Genomic DNA, 20,466 nt, shown 5'->3' on the forward strand with positions numbered 1-20,466 from the left:
AGATTATATATTAGAATGGAATGATCATATGTTAGGAATGTTTGTGTTTGTTGTTATATTTTTAGAAAATTTAAAAATTAATAAAAAATAAAAAACAAACAAAAAGAAGAAAATTAGTCCATCAGTCTTATGTGATCTTGCCCTATAGATTCTTTAAGATAATCACACTTCCTTATGAACTATATATTTTGAAGCCCATGGATTCCCATAGCTATTACCTGGCTGATAAGACCTGTAACAGCAGCCTGATGTCTTAGTTTCCTGGCTGCTAAAATAGATACCCATGAGATTGGCTTAAATAACGGGAATTTATTGGTTCACAATTTTGAGGCTAGCAGAAATCTAAAACTGAGGCATCAGCAAGTCTCTGTGACCTTCTGGAGCTGGCTGTCAGCCATCCTTGGGTCCTTGACTTTCCTCTCACATGACAAAGCACATGATGGAATCTTCTCTCTTCTTTTCTGGGTTCTATTGACTTTTGGCCCTATCCTATGGCTTTCCCTCTCTATGTCTGAATTTCATTCTGTTTATAAAGGGGTCCAGTAACCAGAACTGAAGTCTTACCTGATTCAGTTGACTATACTTTAACTAAACAGAACATCTTCAGGAATGGATTAAGAACTATTCTTTGTACATAATTCAACCTATTACAACCTAGTGCACCTGCCTCATTCTGCTCCTCATCCTTGGTGTCCGCGAACCAGACCCCTGGGATGCAGAACTCATTTTGAGATGAGCAGCAGAGACTTGGAGCACTCACTGGCCATCATAGAAAGAGACCCAGGAGCAGTAGTAGTTGCTTGTGTACACGCTAGTGCTGGGTGCTGTGCTTAGTGCTTTACTCCATTATGTGGTAGTACCATGGGCTGTACACATTTTACATCTGAATAAATTGAGGCTTAGAGATATTTAAGCAATTTGTCCAAAGTCACCACCCAGAAAGCAAGTGTCAAAACGAAGACCTGAAGTGAAGTCCATCTGACTCTACAGACCCAGACTCTGCCTGGTAACATGCTGCATCTTAAATGTTAATGAAAGATTTATATACAGTGACAGAATTCTAAACTTTGTTTCTTTTACAAGGTACTATCTAAATTGTGTCATTCAAAGAGATGACCTTTCTTCACCCCATATGAAAAAAATGAAAGCAGAGAAAGTTTGGCTTTTTAAAAAAAGTTTATTTTTACTCTGATTGAAATCTGGAAGGGTAAATTTAAAACAGGGAAGTGGATACAGGGCTATGCGGCGGGAGAGGGTACAATAGTTTGGATTCATCACGAGACAATGGCTGCAAAGCAAATCTTGCAGATTGAAACATGCCAAGCATTGGATTTTTAACTTCATGCCAGTTGCTAAATGGAATGGGATTTCGTATCCAAGATAGCTGATGAGAGCTCAGTAAACCAACTGGCTCATGTCTGCCAACCTGGCCATCTGCCTTTCTCATTGAATGGGACATGAATAATGTACTCTGATTTAAACATCTTCTTAATAAAATATCTACATTGTAATAGGGCTTCAGAAGAAGTTATTTTTAGTTAAGGTGTGGCCCAACTCAGTGAGGGTGAGCCTTAATCCATAATTAACTGGAGGCATATAAAGTGAACTGAGAAGTCACAGAAACAAAAAGGAAAGAACATCGGTATGTATTGGTAGGCAGAAATTACAAGCCAAGGAATCCCAAGGACATCCTGTAGCCAGCACAAAATGCTGCAGATTTTTGGGAGAAAGCAAGCTTGCTTATATCTTGATTTTGTAGCTTCTAGCTTCAAAACCTTGAGCCAATAAATGCTTGTTTAAGCCAAAGCACTGTGTGCTATTTGTCATAGCAGCTGAAAAAAATAAGACAATACCTCTATGCCCAACACCTAGATTTACAACTAATATTTCAGTATACTTGCTTAATTGCAGGTCTGTTCATCTATTTGTTCCCTGCCCATACCTCAATCCTCGTATTTTTTGATGCACTTCACTGAAGTTGTAGTAATAGTGTTCCTCCTTAAACACTTCAGCAAACATGTCACCAACTAGAGCTCGTATTTGTTAACAGCTATGCCTTTCTTTTCAGCTAAAACTTACATATGCACACATGCATAAATTTTCATGGCACCATTCTGGGAGTTTCACATATGCAGACATCTGTAGCCCAGATCCATCTCAGAATAGGGAACACAGCCAATTCCCTAGAACATTCTCTCATGCTCCTTCTCAGTCAATTTTACCACCACCCCCCACCCCGCAATTTGAGGGAACCACTCTTATGTTTTTTCTTCCCCACCAGGAATTAGTTCATCCATTTCTAAAACTTTACATAAATGAAATCATACAGTACATACTTTTTTGTGTAAAGCTGCTTAAACTGAGTGTAACATTTTTGTGATTCATTCATGCTGCTATGGGTTCATTTTCCATTGCTTTTTATTGCCAAGTAGTATGCTGCTGTACAGATATACCACAACTCGTGTACCCACCTCCCTGTTGATAATCACCTAGACTGCCTCCAGTGGGAACCATTACGGATAAAGTAGCTGTGTGTCCACATGGCTCTCTCTTAACACTCGTCAAAGGCAGGCCAAAGGCTGGGTGTAAGGCTGTTGAGGAGTGTTCCTTTCTTCTGACTTATTTCCTTTCTTAAAAGTCATTTCAGGGACAGGTTTGTGTACTGGACATCAGAGTTACACAGACTTGCGTCTGAATCCCCTCTTTAGCAATGCCCTTGACCTGTCAGGTTACCTAACTTTGCTCAAACCTGATTTCAGTATTTATAAAGTGGTGACCATAAAATTAAATTTTGACACTTGTTTGTTGTCAGGATTCAATGAGATGATTTATGTAGTATATTTAATGCAGTGGTATCTGGCACAGAGTCAGCGATCAGGAAGTAGAAAGAATGGGTTCAAATACACATTTTGAAATTAGAATTCCCCTTTCCTGATTCACCCAGAAAAATGAGTTATGTTCTCTCCACATGGTTCACTTGTATGATTCTCCTGCATAGAATGGAGCCATGGACCTCATCCCATAGGAACGGTTGGTCCGCTGCCAAATTTTAAAAATAACTCTTTTGGACTTCTCACCTCCCTTGTCAGGAGCATCTTCAAGGACAGCTTAGTATGAGAACACTCCTTTCAAATGTGAGTTGTGTTTTCAAAAAAGATATAATCTGCCATGAAGAAATATTAAGTAAAAAAAAAAGAAGAAGAAGAAAAAGGAAGAGTCTAAAATGGCATAATGTACTTTGACAAGACATAGTGCTAGAAACTTCTATTTGGCTAACCTAAGCAGCTCTGTTCTCCATCCTTTGACTCAGTGTTTCTGAACTCAGAGGGTCTGTAAACTTGAATGGGAAGACATTGCGTCTTTATTTTTGCTAATATTTACATGAAATTTAGCAATTTCCATTATGAAAAAAAAAGGGAAATACAACTCTAATTTCAGCATCAGGAATCACTGGTATTTCAGGACACATTTCAGTCATGGCCAATCTTTCAAAATACTGTTGACATTTACCATCACTTTGAAATTATGGTATTTAAGAGATGTACTGTCAGATATTGATTTTAAATGTGCGGAAAGAAACATTTATAACATATTTGCTTCTATTCAATATTTTGATAACTGTATTTCAGTATAATGTTTCCTCTGTAATTCCATGTTTTTGCTTAGAATATTATTCTGAGACGGGGTCCTCCAGCTTCACCAACTAACACATTGCCCGATTCCCCTTACTGATCACCTGCTGCCCTCAGCAGAGATTGCAATGCACAACCAGACGAATGCTTCAGAAAGGCACTGTCCAACAGGCTCGGCCTCTGGGGCTCCCATCCTATTTTCCTCACTGCTGCAGTTGCCTAGGAAAATGGCTCTTGAGTGATCAGGTCCTTTAAGTGAGAAGGCTGAGGCGACGGAAGGTACAAGAAGCAATATCCTCTCTGGTTCCAACTTGGACCCCATGCTGGACAACCAACTTCAAGCAGGCTACTTACCATTTGAGAGCCTCCTTCAGCATCAGTGGCTTATATGGAGACCCACCCACTGAGGCAATATATGCAAAAACCCTGTTTAAAGGTGGCTGGAGATTGGTATCACTTGCTGCCTCCTATGATAAAATGCCCCAGAAGTAGGACAAAGGCTCACAGGCTCAAACCCACGTTCCATTACTTGGGTTCCAAAGTTTAATTAATTACGAGGAATGCATTTTCTTCTTTTCATAAAAGCTTTATTGAGATAGAGTTCACATACCATACAATTCACCCATTACAGTATATAATTCAGTGGTGTTTATCACATTCTCAATGTTGTGATTCCATCACCACCATCCATTACCGAAACTTTTCCTTTATCCCAAAGGGAAACTCTGTGCCAATCAAGCACCAGCTCCCCATTCCTCACTCCTTTCTTGGCCCCTGGTAACCTGTATTATAGCTTCCGATCCTATAGATTTGCTTATTCTAATTATTTCGTATCAGTGAGAACATACAATATTTGTTCTTTTGTGTCTGACTTACTTCACTCAACATGATGCTTTCAAGGTTCATCCAGGAATCAGTACGTCATTCTTTTTATGCCTAAACAACAGCGACGTGTTTGAGTTTCTGCTTCTAATCCTTTTGGGGTATATACTTAGAAGTGAGATTGCATGGACTCGGGAGCACAATGCGGGCATTATAACCACCTTAACTATGTTAAGTCTTCCAATCCATGAACATGTGATGGGTTTATTTGGGTCTTCTTTAATTTCTTTCAGGAATAGCCAGAATCTTCAGATCAATGTTGAATAGAAGTGGCAAGAGCAGATACTTATCTTTTCCCTGATCTCAGCGGGAAAAATATTCAGTTTTCTACCATTAATTACGACGTTAGCTCTGGGTCTTTTTGTTGGTGGCGGTGGTTTTCGTTTTTGTAGCTGCAACATATTTTCTTTTACAAAGAAGAGGCCAATAAAGGATGGTCAATTTGCTCCTTGTCTCTTGAAGAAAGCCCAAGTAGAGCCAAAATTTAGTAAAGTATTTGCTTTGCTATACTGTTAAGCTGCTATTTATGGAATAACATTTGTTCAATGAGTATATTTTCATACTTGGATTCATACATTGCTGTGTAGCCACAAGGACTGCAATTACATGTTGGCATGTTAGCATTGTTAGGTCTTGTAAATATGGTTTTATCTTCTTTACTTTATTTCTCCTCTTTATATCTGAATGATTATCATTAACATCAAGGTTATAGTGATTCATTTATTAGTAAATAGTAATTTATAAAATTTTCACACTCATTTTATTTTCCCCTTTTAAATTCTAATCGCAATTTTGACAACTTTCACCTTGAAAACAACTGTTTTAAAATTGTATTATTTGACTTCAAGAAGGGTTATGCATGGGATCTCATCAGCAGCTTCCTAAGGTGACGTGTTACTTGGCTGTATGTCTAGACCAGAACTGAACAATAAAACTTTCTGTGATGATGGAAAATTGGTAGCTCTGCACTGCCCAAAATCTTAGTCACTCATCTACTGGGTACTTGAAATATGGTAGTGGTACTAAGAAATAAGATTTTAAATTTTATTTAATCTTAATGAGTTTAAATTTAAGTGGCCACATGTGACTTTGGCTGCAGTATTAGAAAGTATGTATCTAAAGCTTTTATTACCCCCACCCTTAAGTGCTGGAAACAACAATTTCCAGCCACCAATTTCCATCATCCCCACCCACTTATTGTTGGCCAAGTATTTTAACAGCCCTGGTCTCCTTAGAGCCTAGGCTCTGCATTTTGATGATATATTTCCCTTTCTCTGAGAGAAGGATTATGGTCAGAGCCAGCATATGTCTTAGCGCAGAGCACAGCTCAAGTCAGTCTGCTTGGGCATGAAAAAAAGCAGTGATCTGTCTTACGGGATCTTTGAGTTACCAATGCTAAAGGCAGGTGCTGTGTTGGCCCAGGGAGCTCTTTTCATGTCTCTTCAGAGAAGAGCTGACACGCACAACTTATAAAGCTCTTCTGCTAAGATATTTCTGGGGTCAAGGCATTGCCCTTGGGGCCCCTTAATGTCTCTAGATTCCTCTTCATGTCTCTTTTAACAGCATTCCCATATGTTTGTTCTCAGCTCAAATGGCGGAAGCCTGTTCACTGCCTAAGTAGTTGGTCCAGCCCTCACTGATGTCAAACAGAAACTCTCATCTCAACAGCCAGACTTCCAGATGGATCTAAGGAAGTGCAGGGGCCTTGCCTAAGACTTTGCAGCAATAGTAAGAGCCACATGTGCTGAACTGCTGCAGTGTTCCAAGAAGGTTACAGCCATTAGACATTCATTTTCTACTCAATTTCATAACAACCCTGTTAATCAGATATTATGTATCCCCGGTTTTCAGGGGAGAACAACCAGAGATTTCCGTAACTTAGCCCAGTTCTAACAACTGGCCTGTGGGAAAATTGGGATTCAGGCTGACTCTACAATCTGGGTCTCTCATCACAAAGCAGGCCAGACAATCTTAACTTTGTTGCTTTCCAGCTGTGTGACCTTGGGTGAATCACCTAATCTCTCTGTCCTTCAATGTCCCTATTAGGAAAATAAGGAAAAAACAAGGTATACCTTACAGGTTAGACTGAGACCCCAAGGCTCAGACAGCACTCTTCTGGTGTAGAGGGACCAAGGATATGCTTTAATTTCGCCTTCAACCCCATCCCTCTTCCTCCTTTTGTGCTTGTTTTTTTCACAATTGATTATTGTTATTACCGGTAAAAATGCCAAGCTCAATTAAATTAAATCCAAGAAGCATTTATTAACTCTTTCCTGGGAGCAAGGAACCATGCTGGGCACTAAGCATAATCAATAGATGAATTTAATTTCTAGGGACTCAATTTTCTGCTCTTCAAGCTAAAATATGTGAGGTATGCTATGGGTCAACTGTTCTAAATACTTTTCTTGTATAATTCATTCATCCTCAAAATGACATCCTGAAGTGAAGTCGATTATATTCCCATTACAACTGAAGAAACTGAGGCACAGGAGTCCAGCTTTGTTAAATTGCACACAACTTGAAATGTTGAAGCTAGGACTTAAATTCAGCCAACCTCTTGCACTTATCCCTGAGGCTGTGAGGTCCCTCAGCTTGGACTTCACAGCTTAGCAAGAAGAAGTCACACCTGAAGGCAACACAGAAAAATCAACTAGATGTGTTAGTATCTCCGGTGCATCTTCTGTGCTTTATATGAGGATATGCTTTGTATGATGACACAAAGACGTAAGAGAACTAGGCCCCTCTCTGGGAAAAAGGGGATTGTAAATCTAATAAAGCATGTGATGTGTACATGATTATTTATGGGAAAGAGGTGAGTGCTAAAACGCTAACCAAAAGCATCAAGACAGTTCAGACAGAGAGATTTGGAAATGTATGACAGATGGGGCAGCTGGTCAACTGAGCCTTGAAAGAAGGAGCAAATTACAGAGGGTGGAGATGGAGCAAAGATAGGAGCCTTCACAGCAAAGGAAAAGACTTGAGCTAAGGAATGGAGGTAAGACCATTTCTCTCACGGTGAGTAGCCAAGTTTTCGTGGAACTCTAGGCATCTGTGGGGACCAAGGACTGAGGCCTGCAGTCTTGCAGTCCATGGAAGGCTCAAATGACTTCAACACCATGGCTGGAGAAAGGAAGCAGAAGGCTGCTCTGGAAGACAAAGATGGCAAGTGGTGAAGGCCAGCATTCAAAGTGCTGAGATATGCGAAAGGCCAAATGGGTCACATTCCCCATCCTTCTCCAGGGCATCCTAGATACTGCCAGGTACCATCTAGGGATAATGTTCTACTTTCATTTAGTCATTGCTCTGTTTTACTCTGTAATATGGAAACAGCCAATGTTTACTCAAATAGGGTTTGACCCAAGTTTCACAAGCATCATTGGGGTCTCAAGTATACTCCTTTGGTGGAGCCATTTTTGGCTTTCCCCTCATTTTGCAAGCACCAGGAAAGGCCTCAAGGAGACTGAGCAGAGATGGTGGTGGTAGATCAGCTAGAACTCAACTCTGAAGCAAACTAAGTCTGGGGTGGTACAAGATTTGATCCTTGAATGTTCTTCAACCCCTTTTAGACCCTGCTCCACGGGCATATGTGGGTCCAGTGGGCTTTGTTCAATGCTTTGCTGTCACAGTCTGGAAATTCTTAATATTTTTTGAACAAGAGGCCCTATATTTTCATTTTGCACTGGCTATGCAACTAATTGGGTCCTCTCACCTTGTTTGTCTCATTCACTCAGAGATTTTTCCCTACTTTCAGAGCTCTTTGGGTACCCAAGAGATAGACATGGGTGAAGGGCCCACCCCCAGGGTAGGCTGGATCCCCTGACTCAGGTCCAAGCTGGTGTACCGAGGCAGCCATGCCAATGTCAGGCAAACCCTCCAAGGCAGTTCTACCCTCCATTCTGGTGGTCTTTTCTTCCTTTCCCCCAGAAAGTCAGGGGAGTGTCAGACCTCAGCATCCTCGCCCACTCCTTCCACTGTCCTAGCCCTGTCCCTGGAGCAGTGTAGGGAGGGGCACGTTGCTCCTCCCTTCCACTGCAGGACTGCCCACGTTCTACCACTTGGTCAGAGACCCTCAGGGCAGCTTCCCCAAGGCAGGTACTCACTTTGCACAGGTGAGAAAGTGTCCCCTCCTGTTCTGTATTAAAATCTGGACTCTGCTGAATCAGGAGGCAAGATCAATCGGCCAGGGAATCCGCGGAGTCGAGTTTCCTACCCCAGGGCTAAGCCGCTGTGTTTCCAGGCCCCCTTAACCCTTTCCAGCCCTACAAATTTGAGGATCTCCAAGTTTATTGTCTTTGTTTGGAATACAATAGCGCCGCCTCCCGGCGATTCGTTGCGAGTGACTGTGAAGTGTTCAAAAGTTTGCCTCTCTCCGTAAAGTTGTAACTCACTTTAATCCGCATTCGGTAAGTGAATAAGCAGGTAAAGTGGAAAGTGGCATAGTTCTATCTCCTTTTCCTAGCTCTCCCCACCCAGCCCGCGGCAGGACCGCGGTTCTTCAGTATCCTTTGCCACGCAAGTTGCATTTATAAACCCCTCCATTATCAATGCTCTGGGCTAATGGTTCCCCGCGAATGCCTTGGGACGAGATGGTCTGTCCCTCTTTGAAGCTGGTGGAAAACACAACCTAAGGCGGTCCCCACACGCCAGCCCCCCTCCCCACCCCCAACGGGGCTCGCCAGGTGTTCGCCTGCCCAGGCTTCCGAAATAGTCATAAGTACACGGGGCCCCGACAGTGTGCTCCGCGACTTTCCCACCCGGGAGATGTGGTCTGGTCTCCGCAGCGCGCGAGCCGGACCTCCCGGGGGCGCGGGTGTTAGGCCAGACCTCTCTCCATCGCCCTCTGCCGCCCTCACCCCTGCGAGAGAATCTCCTCCGTATGCTGGGGCCGAACTCTCCCCTGGCCTCCTCAGCTAGGCGCCCTGGCCGGGGGCATCCTCTCTCAGAGCCCCGCAGTCCTGAGCACACTCCTGAGCACTACCTTCCCTTATCCAAAGCCCTCCTCCCACCCACCCCCAGCTTTCCTCCCAGAGCCCTGAAACCTCGAGGCTACTCTTGCAACGTTGGTGACAGTACAGTTAGGAAGAACAAGATAGAAGACCAAGACATTATGCAGGGGTTGAAGATTAAACGAGAGGGTGGGGCCTGTTTGGGGAATGGCGCGTTGGTGACCGAGGGGCGGGGCGGGGACCAAGGCCTGTCTGACCCGCCAGGGTGCTGCCTTTGGGCGGCGCCTGCGTCCGCGGCCCCGCCCGGGACCTCCCAGTGCCCTGTTAGGGTTACTCATCCCCGGAGGTGATCCCGGGCGCTAGGGCGGCGCACGGCGTTTGCAGAACCCAGTAATCCGAGAATGCACCATCAGCCCTTCCCACCAGGCACTTCCTTCCTTTTCCCGAACGTCCAGGGAGGGCAGGCGGCGCGCTTATAAACGCGGGCTGCAGCCTGCCAGCATGTCAGAGGCTGCCTGGCCCAGCAGCTGGCGGCGGCCGGACACCTTCCCGCCCCGCGCCTCCCCGCCCGCGGCGCGCCCGGCAGCATGCTAGGTGTCCTGTTCCTCGCTCTGCTGGCCCCAGCAGGCCTGGGCTTCCCCGCGGCCCCGCAGCCACAGCTCCGCGGCAGCCAGTGCGTCGAGCACGACTGTTTCGCGCTCTTTCGGGGCCCTGCGACCTTCTTCGCCGCCAGCGACGCCTGCAGGCGTCTGCAGGGCCACCTGATGACCGTGCGCTCCTCCGTAGCGGCTGATGTCATCTCCCTGCTTCTGAGCGGCGGCGACGGCGGCGGCGGCGGCGGCGGCCAGCGCCTCTGGATAGGCCTGCAGCTCCTTCCCGGCTGCCGCGACCCGCAGCACCTAGGGCCCCTGCGTGGCTTCCAATGGGTGACGGACGACAACCACACCAGCTACAGCAGGTGGGCGCGGCCTGACGGCAACGGGGCGCTTCTCTGCGGCCCGCTGTGCGTAGTCGTCTCGGCGGCAGGGGTGCCCCAGCCCAGCGAGCCGGTTTGGGAGGAGTGGCCGTGCGCTGCGGAGGCCGACGGCTTCCTCTGCGAGTTCCACTTTGCGGCCTCTTGCAGACCTCTGGCTGTGGAGCCCCGTGCCGCGGCAGCCGCCGACGCCTTGAACACCTACAGCACCCCCTTCGGGGCCCGCGGCGCGGATTTCCAGGCGCTGCCGGTGGGCAGCTCCGCCCTTGTGGCGCCGCTGGGCTTGGAGCTGGTGTGCGCGGCGCTACCGGGAACTGCCGAGGCGCGCTGGGGCCGGGAGGAGCCGGGCGCCTGGAACTGCAGTGTGGAGAACGGCGGCTGCGAGCACGCGTGCAACGGGAGCGCAGGGGCACCCCGCTGCGTCTGCCCGGCCGACGCCGCCCTGCTGGCCGACAGGCGCTCTTGCGCCGCGCCCGAGGCGCACTCGTGTGACCACCTCTGCGAACACTTCTGCGTCCGCCGCGCGGACGTGCCCGGCAACTACACGTGCATGTGCGAGACGGGCTACCAGCTGGCCGCCGATCTGCACCACTGCGAAGATGTGGACGACTGCTTGCTGACGCCTAATCTGTGCCCTCAGCGGTGCGTCAACACGCAGGGGGGCTTCGTGTGCCAGTGCTTTTCCGACTACGAGCTGATAGACGGCGAGTGCGTGGAACCCCCGGACCCGTGCTTTAGCGCCAACTGCGAGTACCAGTGCCAGCCCCTGGGCCGCACCGACTACCGCTGTGTCTGCGCCGAGGGCTTCGCGTCCAGTCCACAAGACCCTCACAGGTGCCAGATGTTCTGCAACCAGACTCAGTGTCCGGCCGACTGCGACCCCAACTCCCCGGACAGCTGTCAGTGCCCCGAAGGCTACATCCTGGACGAGGGTTCCATGTGCTCGGACATCAACGAATGCGACAACGGCTACTGCCCGGACTCGTGCCGCAACCTCCCCGGCAGCTACGAGTGCCTCTGCGGGCCGGACTCACCCCTTGCGGGCCAGACTAGCACCGACTGTGACCCCGTCGTGGAGAGCCACGGCGACGAGGACGGTGGCTCTGGAGAGCTCCCAACCAGCCCGGCGCCAGGCGCCACCTCGAGCCCCCCTGCTGCGAGGCCGGTGCATTCGGGCCTGCTTATCGGTATCTCCATCGCGAGCCTGTCGCTGGTCGTGGCACTTTTGGCTCTCCTCTGCCACCTACGCAAGAAGCAGGGCGCCGCGCGTGCGGAGCTGGAGTACAAGTGTGCGGCCCCCGCCAAGGAAGTGGTAGTGTCGAATGTGCGATTAGAGCGGATACCCCAGAAACTCTGAGGGCCTGGGTATGGCCTTTCCTGTTCCTGCTGCGTTTCATTTTCCCCCGCCCCTCCCCCACAGCCTTACTTCTGGCTAAGCAAAAGCACCTTAATTGGTGTCAAGACTGGAGAAGACCCTTCCTCCCTCAGCTTCTTTCGCTGACTCCAGGGAATGGCCCGGGAGGTGGAAGAGGACTTCATGCTCCGAGCCTCCTCGACCCTGGACATCTGGTCAGAGATGGCAGTTTTACATTTAAGACACAGACCGCAGAGTGTCCCCAGGGTCTCACCAAGGGGCTTTCGGGCAGTGTTATTGAGCGGCAAACTTTTCTGCAGGCTGTGACCCTGTGGACTAGTGATGTCATTGGTTTGTAAATGATAATGAAGATATTTATTTTTTTAAAAGTAGTTAGGATTTTTTACTTTGCTTTTTTACCTGTTTGAGATAACATTTTACATCTTTTTCCCTATTTATCCATCTGTCTGTCTGTCTATCCTCTATCTCATCTTTCTATTTATATACTCCCAACTCATGTGGCAGTTGAACTATCTTGGTAAATTTCTTTCCAGTCCTCTGGCATTTTTGTGAAACCAAACCCCATTTCCCCTCATTTCTCCCAATTCCCCTGTCCCAGGAATGGGGTCACCTCACCCCCACAGAAATTAAACCCAAGGAGTTTTTGTTTGTTTTGTTTAAAAACAGTGAGCCTGGGTTTTATTATTATCTATTGCTGTTTGTTTGTTTCACGTTGTTTTGAATTGGACTGATAAAGTAGTAACTGTTGATAAGCTTCTAATGCAGGTTTCTTTCCATTATTATAACTATTAATGATTTTTGAGAAAGTACAAACTGTTCAATGGTTGCTCCAACTTGAGAGCATAAGAGCAGCCCCTTCTGGGGAACAGTTCAGAAAGTTTTGAGCTGCATAATTCATGCCAGTTATTCTTTTGACTCTCACTGTTCCTCTGTCACTAGGAGACAAACTGGTTAAAAAAATGAAACCAGCCTTGCTGGATATGTGGGGATTGGAGCTTGGGGATGGTGCCTGGAAGCTGTACCAGTAGGACCTCGCCTTGGTCAGTCCCTGGGGAATCATTCCCTTTTCAGAGGGGCCTCGGAGTGCAGGCCACAGGACATGTGGGCCCTTGCAAGAAGGTGGTCCTTCCCCAGGAGCCTTTAGAAATGCAGAATCCCAGGCTCCACCCTACCAACTGCATTGGAATTTGTATTTTAACAAGATCTGCAGGGGGTTTGCCTGCCCAGCAAAGTTGGAGGAGCATCAGGCAGCTGCCGAATTTCTGGAATACATTAAAAGTAGATTGGTAATAAGTAGCAGGCCAAGTCAGGCCCTTTACTCCCAAGAAACTGAGGAATTATTGTATATATATATAGCTCTGCTTTCTGATAGGAAAGACTAGGTACACATCTCTAGACATTGCTACACAGGGTGGAGGTGTTTTGATTCATTAAGCTAGGACAATGAAATCGTGCTTCGGTGGATGGAAAATAAATGTATCATATAATGTGCCTCTTTTGTAATGGCAAAGGTTTGCCTCTACTATTTTGTAAACTCATTGTATTTGTAAATAGTTATTTATTTATTGGAAATAAACTAGAACACAGGAAAAACCCTTGCCTATGACTTCACATGTGGAAAACAAAAGAAAATTACAGTGTGCTCTGGGGTTACCTGTCTTAACCCTCCCCTCCCCCAGTTTTTATGTTATTAAATGGGGTTCATAGTCAGATGCATATGCATGAGAGGCATACATAGCTGCCGCCCACCCCACCACCTGTGGGAGTTGAACCAGGCACCAGCTCTGACTTTCAAAGATCTTTCCAGCTGAGATACCTTCACTGTAGCAAGATTGCACGCTATCTGTGTTGGCAAAAATATGTATTTTTCCTTCTGTAACCATAACAACTTCGTACATGAGGAGTTTTGTGTATGAGTTTTAAAATACATTATAGGATTGTTTGTCTCAATGAATTAAAGAAGCAGTCCTTCCTGAGATATTTCCAGAACCCCAACTGTGTCCTTCTGCAAATGGTTTGACATTATTTGCTCCATGAGATACCCAAACCTAAAAGAGTCAGGAATTGTCTACACTTGTGGCTCAAATTCAGACACTCCTTTCTAAACACCAAGATCTCATCCAGTATCAAATCATTCTCATTTCCACTGGGAGATCAGAAACCCTGTCTTTTCAGTTCTCAGCTTTCTTGGGCCCCTCTCTTTGGGAGGGTGGAGCTGGCTGAATTTTATACGTAAGGCTTTGAATATCCTCAAAGAGCAGAAGTTAGAGGAAAATTGAGTTTGGGCAAATATTCAGATATTTTTATGCATCTATATAATGCTTCTCCATGATCCTCGGTTTTTGTCATGTGGGAAGCCAACGTCTCTGTTTTTCACACTGCACCTGAAGTGAGGTGCTCCAAACAGCTAAGTAACTGCTTCTCCTCTCTGAGAAAGCCCCCAGGCCCAAATAAGTCAGTATGCTCTGAAAACTATCCCATAGTGTTTAAAATCAGGGTTGGCCTTATAAAACAGAGCCTGTGGGCCAACCTCAGTGGTCTCTGCTTTCTGTTCCGTTCATTGGAAATGTAGTTCTGTGGAAGAATCCCAGGACCTCATCCGTATCTGCTGCTGATGTTCCACAACGTGGAAGTGCCTGGGGAAGAAGGTGGAGGGTGGATTTTCTGAATAAGCCAGAATTTGAATATTATTGCAGTCAAATGACTTTTTGTCCCCCTTCTAGACCTAATCTCTTTTCTTGGACTAATTCAGCAATTATTTTATTGAACACTTGTTCCGAGCCTGACATGATGAAAGGCATGGGGACAAGTCCTGCCTAGTGAAACTGACAATGCGGAAGACATGCACCAAACAAATGTTCATTCCCGAAGGATCTGTATCGTAGAAAGAGTGATGCATGCTTGCTAAATGCTAGGAAAGCATCACAGGACAGATTTAGATGGGAGGATGGAGAGGGCTTCTTTCACACAGTTGGAAACAGAGATAAGGGTGAGTAGGGGGAGACCAGCTTAAAGGTGGTGAGCTCTAACCTAGGGGGAAGTGAGCCACTCAAGGAGATTTCATAAGTGTGTGCTAAGATTCCAAGCATGTGTTGAAATTGGGAAGGTAACAGCCACTTCTACCAACACAGTTTCCTTGTAAGGCCTCAGCAGGGCTAACATGGAATGTGAGGGTCATATATACCCGGAATGTCTTGGGGACAAACTTAAGGTTGTGCAGAAAATGTAAAGGGTTTTTTCAAGGGAAGATGCAGGAACCTGAAAGGGACACATATCCTATAGGAGATGTGATGGTGGAATTTTAGGCATCGAGAGCTTCAGGAGGGAGATGTTCCAGTAGGGTGAGATGCCTTGCAGCTATAAAACCCCACTCCAAAGTGTGGCCTGTTCTTCCTCTTCATGAGACCCAACAAAGTAGAGGAGTCCAGAGACCTTCTCCACAAGCCCAGGAGCCCTGCTTGCTTTCCCAGAGCCCAGAGAACAAACAGAAATGTGGCTTCCCCCAGGCAGGCTCCCCCTAGGCAGGACCCTGCAGCCTTACACAGGCAGCTCGCCCTTACCTGCCCTTACCTGCCCTAACCTGCCCTCAACTGCTCTCACCTGCCCTTACCAGCCCTTGCCCATCCTCATCCGTCCTCACCAGAGCTCCAAGTTCTACCTTTTGGGGGCTCCTGTTGTTTTTGGGTTAAATGGGGTTTAATTACAACATCAGTTGTTCACAGACAATGGAGGTTACAAAGAATAAATGAGTAACACCTTTTCACATGATCCTGACGCAGTGGGGTGGGGGCGGGGACCTCCAGGTCATTCAAAAGCACATCTCCAACATTTTAGGCGTTTCTTCCTAAAATAATACAGACAACGCCCAATTCTGACTTTCTTTCTCTTTTCGGAATGTGGGCCCCAGTTCAGCACTCTTTCTTTTTGTTTGGAGTGGGCCCTTTCTCATTTTTTTTGGTCAGCAGGTTCAGATGTACACAAACAGCAGATTTCCTCTCAGAAGAGAAACTAAATATTGTTTTAACATCAGCTTCTAACAGAATCAAAACCCTCTTCAGCCTGTTTTGAGAGTGTGATTGCGAAAGACAAAAGAACACGGAGCTGTCTTTCCTAAATGTCTCGCCTTTGAACGGCAGGGGTGGGGGTGGGAGCGAACAGCAAAGGGGTCTCAGGTTACAGTGACAACCACAGATGATCAAAATGGGGTTCATGGAAACGATGTCCCCCCCGCCTCAGGTCAGACAGTCCCCCCAAATCAAATTTCTGGCTGAAAGAAATCTTAAATAGGAAACTTCATGACCGATATTACCCTGCAATGGGAACCTGCTTCTCTTCTCCATTGTACATGCTAGGCAGTTTCTCTGTTTCTCTCCACAAATTTTTCACCCTGTTTTCTCGCAGAGGTCATGCCTCTCTAGTGAACCCATCCAGCTGTGGGAGTGGAGCAAACCTTTGCTTCACTACCTCTGCAAGGACGAGAAGGGCTTTTCAACCATGCCCCTGCCTCCTTCCCTCTTCCATTTGCCTCTTGGCTTGATTAAATGTAATTTCCTTGAGAATAGGGACCCCCACTGCCCACAAACTCCTTGGGACTCTCAAGCCTTGTACAACGTCATCCTTATAAAAGAAGCACATATTTTTATAAACTTGCTTTTGCATGGTAATGTAAACCAAGAGCATGACTTTAGGCAATTCTTTGCTGGGCTCAAACTGTTTCTTACTTCAAATGTCATATGCCCTCCAAGAGGTGGTACCGCAGAAATCCGAACTAACCCCAGGAGAAAGAGGGAAAAGCTGAGAAGAGGATGGGGGCAAGCAGAGGCTTCTTTTTTTTTTTTTTTTTAATATGTCAATGCATTTCCAGAGCATGGGATATGGTCATAGTGAACATGAATATAAAATTAATAGAGTAACACAAACTGCACAGTCAGGTCTGCATGCTCTCGGAAAGTAGGAAGGTGATTTTTCTCCTCCTGGTGGGTCTAGAGACATACTTCACAGCAACTAGGAATGAACGAGGCTTCACGAGGCTGCAAAGAGAGTTCTAAACCCCTGGCTTGGTCAGAAGCTATACTTTCTCTTATGTGCCCAGAGTAAAAAATGATTAAGAAATCAGTGAACGTAAGATGCTGCTGCTGTAGAAAACAGTTTGGTGGTTCCTCAAAAAGTTAAATATAGAACTACTGTATGACTAGGCAATTCCATTCTAGGCTTATACCCAAAAGAACTGGAAGCAGGGACTCAGGTACTTGTACCCGAATGTTCATTGCAACATTAGTCTCAATAGCCAAGTGGCAGAAGCAACCCAGGTGTCCACCCACAGATGAAAGGCTGAACAAAATGTGATGTGTACAAATAGCAGACTGTCACTTAGCCATAAAAAGGAATGAAGCTCTGATGCATGCGACAACATGGATGAACCTTGAAAACATTATGCTAACTAAAATAAGCCAGACATAAAAGAACAAATATTGCACAATTCCACTTAGGGAAATTCTTAGAGACAGAAAAATGCTTATTGCTTTGTGGGTACAGATGGGAAATCTTGAATTTATTTTTTAAAAGGAAAGAAAGAAATTAGCAAATTGCCCAAGGGACATGTGCAAACTGTTATATTTTGAAATGGTTTCTGGAGCCTAGGATGCTCCTGTTCAAATTCCGAAGTCAAAAGGGCAGTGGATCCCTGTGCAAATTGACTGAGATCTCCCTAACTGGGAAAGAAGCTTAGGAATGGATTTTGGGGTCTCTCCACTTTGAATTCTGTCTCTCCTCATTTTTCCTTTTTGTTCATCTGCCTTATGATATTGTTTGCTTTTTACAGGGCTACCTAACTTACTTGTGGCTACCCTGAGCAGATAAGTAGAGGCTGGGCTGCATCCAAGGTGTGTGTCTATGTCCTCTTACCCAGTTCCCTGCTCTTCCCATGGTCACCCCACTTACCTTGGGCAGCTCCACTATCTCTATGGGTAAAGCCCCCAGAATCCAGTCATTTCTATTACCCTCCTCCCCCACCTTGCTGCAGCCTTGCATGGTGTATTTTGATAATTATGAAGCTCCACATTTTTATTTGAATCATCACCACTCCCATTCCAGGCAACTCAGCTAGTGATCTGGGCCCTTCACATATGCTGTTCCCTCTGCCTAGAGCCCTCTACACCCTTCCACGCACTTCCTTCCTCTTCTCATTAATTCCCACTTACCCTTTGGAAGTTATCTCTTAGCAGCCTTCTTGGGGAAACCTGCCCTGTGACAAGGTCAAGTTCTTTTATTTATCATCTCATAGAAACCAAATCCCTTTATCATATGGTGCTTATCTCTGTTTAAAATGATGCTCTCATTTCTGTGATTACTCAAGAAGTGCCTATCTTTTACCACTTAAGTCCAGGCTCTATGAGGGCAGGAAGCAGCCCGTTTAAGCTCGTCATTTTTGCATTGCTTGACAAAAGTGCTGAGCACCTCTTCTACACTCACGCCAACCGCACACCTCTCAACTCGGCAGACTTTTGGGAGTGTGTCACTGGTTGATGGTGCTGAATGTTGAAGAGTTACATCAGAGAACACAGCCTTAGGATTTTTTCCATTGGATTTCACGTTTTTATTGAAAACATGCAGGAAATAAATACCTCTTCTTTTTTCTGTAATAGGATGAACAATGGCATCTACTTAAAGATAGGAAAGCATTGACATTTTTCCAGATAATCTGGGAAGGAAATGTCACTTTTCTCTGTTCTTAATTTCTGTCTGGGTGAAAGAACAAATTGCATGGAACCAAGTTTAAAATTCCTTTTTCCACTGCTGCAAGCTTCATGTTCAGTAGGTTGCCATATCTATTTGCATCAGAAAGGAAAGGCTGTTCTTTTGTGATAAACATCATTCCTGAGTTTGTCTGGCTGCTGTTTTTTCCATTTCACCAAATATATAATCTTCAAGGGTTCTCAAATATCATTTAATCCAAGATCCTTTCCTAGGCAACGATTACAGAAATTGCTGATTTTGTGAGTCTCCAAAAGGCTGCATTAATACTTAAAAGGAAGATCTGAAGCAAAAGGTATTTTTGAAAATACATTTGAAAAACAGAGTGCAAATGGAAGCAGTTAGTCTAAGTGCTGAAAAATGGAACTTAATTTGAGTGTTTATTTAAATCCTAACTTTTCACCCAGATTCTTCAAACTAGCATCCATTTCATGCTGAGTTTCTTGCCACACTAATCTTTCTAAAAGTACAATAATATATGCTTGTTGCATAAATTTGAAATGCTGCAGAAAGAATTAGAAACATACAAATTCACCTCACCTCTGATCTCCCCAATCTCATTCCCCTGAGGTAACCATGTAAAAATTTGTGTATCATTCTAGGCATTGAAAATGTATATGTGAGTATATTTTCCTTAAGACACACACACAAATGGAATCAAATTATAGTAATGGGAAAATAATATAGTTGATTCATAGCAAGCAAGCTTTGAAACAGGTGTTTTTCTGCAGGGCTACCACAGCCTTAGGATTTTAAAATGTGCTTAAGAAATCTGAAGCTATCCAGTCTAAAGCTTAGGGTAAAAGACTGTGAGAGCTGGGGATGATTCACAACCTACAGCTTGCCAGAAAAGAGTTTTGATTGTCCAAAATCAGGCTTCCAACTTCCTATTTCTGAAGTGAGACAGCCAAAACGTGCCAGGTTTTTTTTATCCTTTGACATCAGCTTTTTACATATAAGAAGCACTAAGTATGGTACGTGTAATGAAAGCGAAGCCACAAATTTAAGGTGAACGTGAAAACAGTATTTGTCTTTGCCTGGAGATATCGTGCTGTCAAACTGGGTGAGACCCTGACACGTGAGCAATGTATCATCCAAATGCCACCTTCCTGGCCGGCTGGAAAAATTGCAGTCTTGGCTGGTCACTCAACAGTACATTAAAGCCAATTTGAAAAGGTAGAGCAAGGTCTCTCACTGCGAGGTGGCTAAAGGTAGTTTCTACTACGGATTTAAAAAAAATGTTTCCATTCACACTGAACTCAATAATTGTCACTCCAAGTCCTGAGAGGCAGAACAAGAATAGCAAAAAGCAAGGTGTCCAGCCACTACCTCATCCAGCCGATGAACTACGTAAGTGATAGTTCGTTCACTGGTATCGCTGAGGCCTCCAGATGCCACTGCTCGGAATGCTAAACTCTCAGAAAATTCATCCTATGAATGCACCAACCAGAAAATTAAAAGAATATGTACAATCCAGGAATGAGAGCTAAGAGATGTCATTTTAAATTATGAAATCCTTGCAAAACACAAGATTCAGCAAGTAATGAATAGAAGCTGTTTTCTCCTGATGAATTGAGCTGAAACAAGGCAGCAACTTAATTGCTGGGATATGAAAACTGAAATGACTCCTTGCTTTGTTCATTTGTCTACAAACACTCACAATCAATCGCTCTTCCCTGGGCTGTGAAAACCTGCTTTGGCCATGGATATCGATCCAGGGGTGTGAATAAAAACTGCAGTTTAACACACCTGCTGCTTTTCATAATATGCTCATATTATAAATACAGAAAGTTTAATGCATCAATGCAAACAAAGAAATGGGAAGCAAGTTGCCTCACGCCATGGTAGTAACAAATGATCTGGAACATTCCTCAGTTTTGTGTCAGGGGCTAACAGGGAACCAAG

General features: G+C 45.3%; 1 protein-coding gene across 1 annotated transcript; it reads left to right on the forward strand.

The window, feature by feature from the left end:
- Positions 1-9,952: 9,952 nt before the first annotated feature.
- Positions 9,953-13,770, forward strand: THBD (thrombomodulin). Its single transcript, XM_077114657.1, has one exon. It carries the CDS (start codon positions 10,048-10,050, stop codon positions 11,788-11,790), a length of 1,743 nt encoding a protein of 580 aa, XP_076970772.1. The 5' UTR covers positions 9,953-10,047; the 3' UTR covers positions 11,791-13,770.
- Positions 13,771-20,466: the final 6,696 nt, after the last annotated feature.

This window comes from Tamandua tetradactyla, chromosome 1, assembly GCF_023851605.1.
Source record: "Tamandua tetradactyla isolate mTamTet1 chromosome 1, mTamTet1.pri, whole genome shotgun sequence".
Classification (NCBI taxonomy): Eukaryota; Metazoa; Chordata; class Mammalia; order Pilosa; family Myrmecophagidae; genus Tamandua; species Tamandua tetradactyla.

What these genes read in the sequence shown, in the direction of transcription:
- THBD (XM_077114657.1), top strand. Translation starts at nt 10,048, where the DNA reads ATGCTAGGTGTCCTGTTCCTCGCTCTGCTGGCCCCAGCAGGCCTGGGC.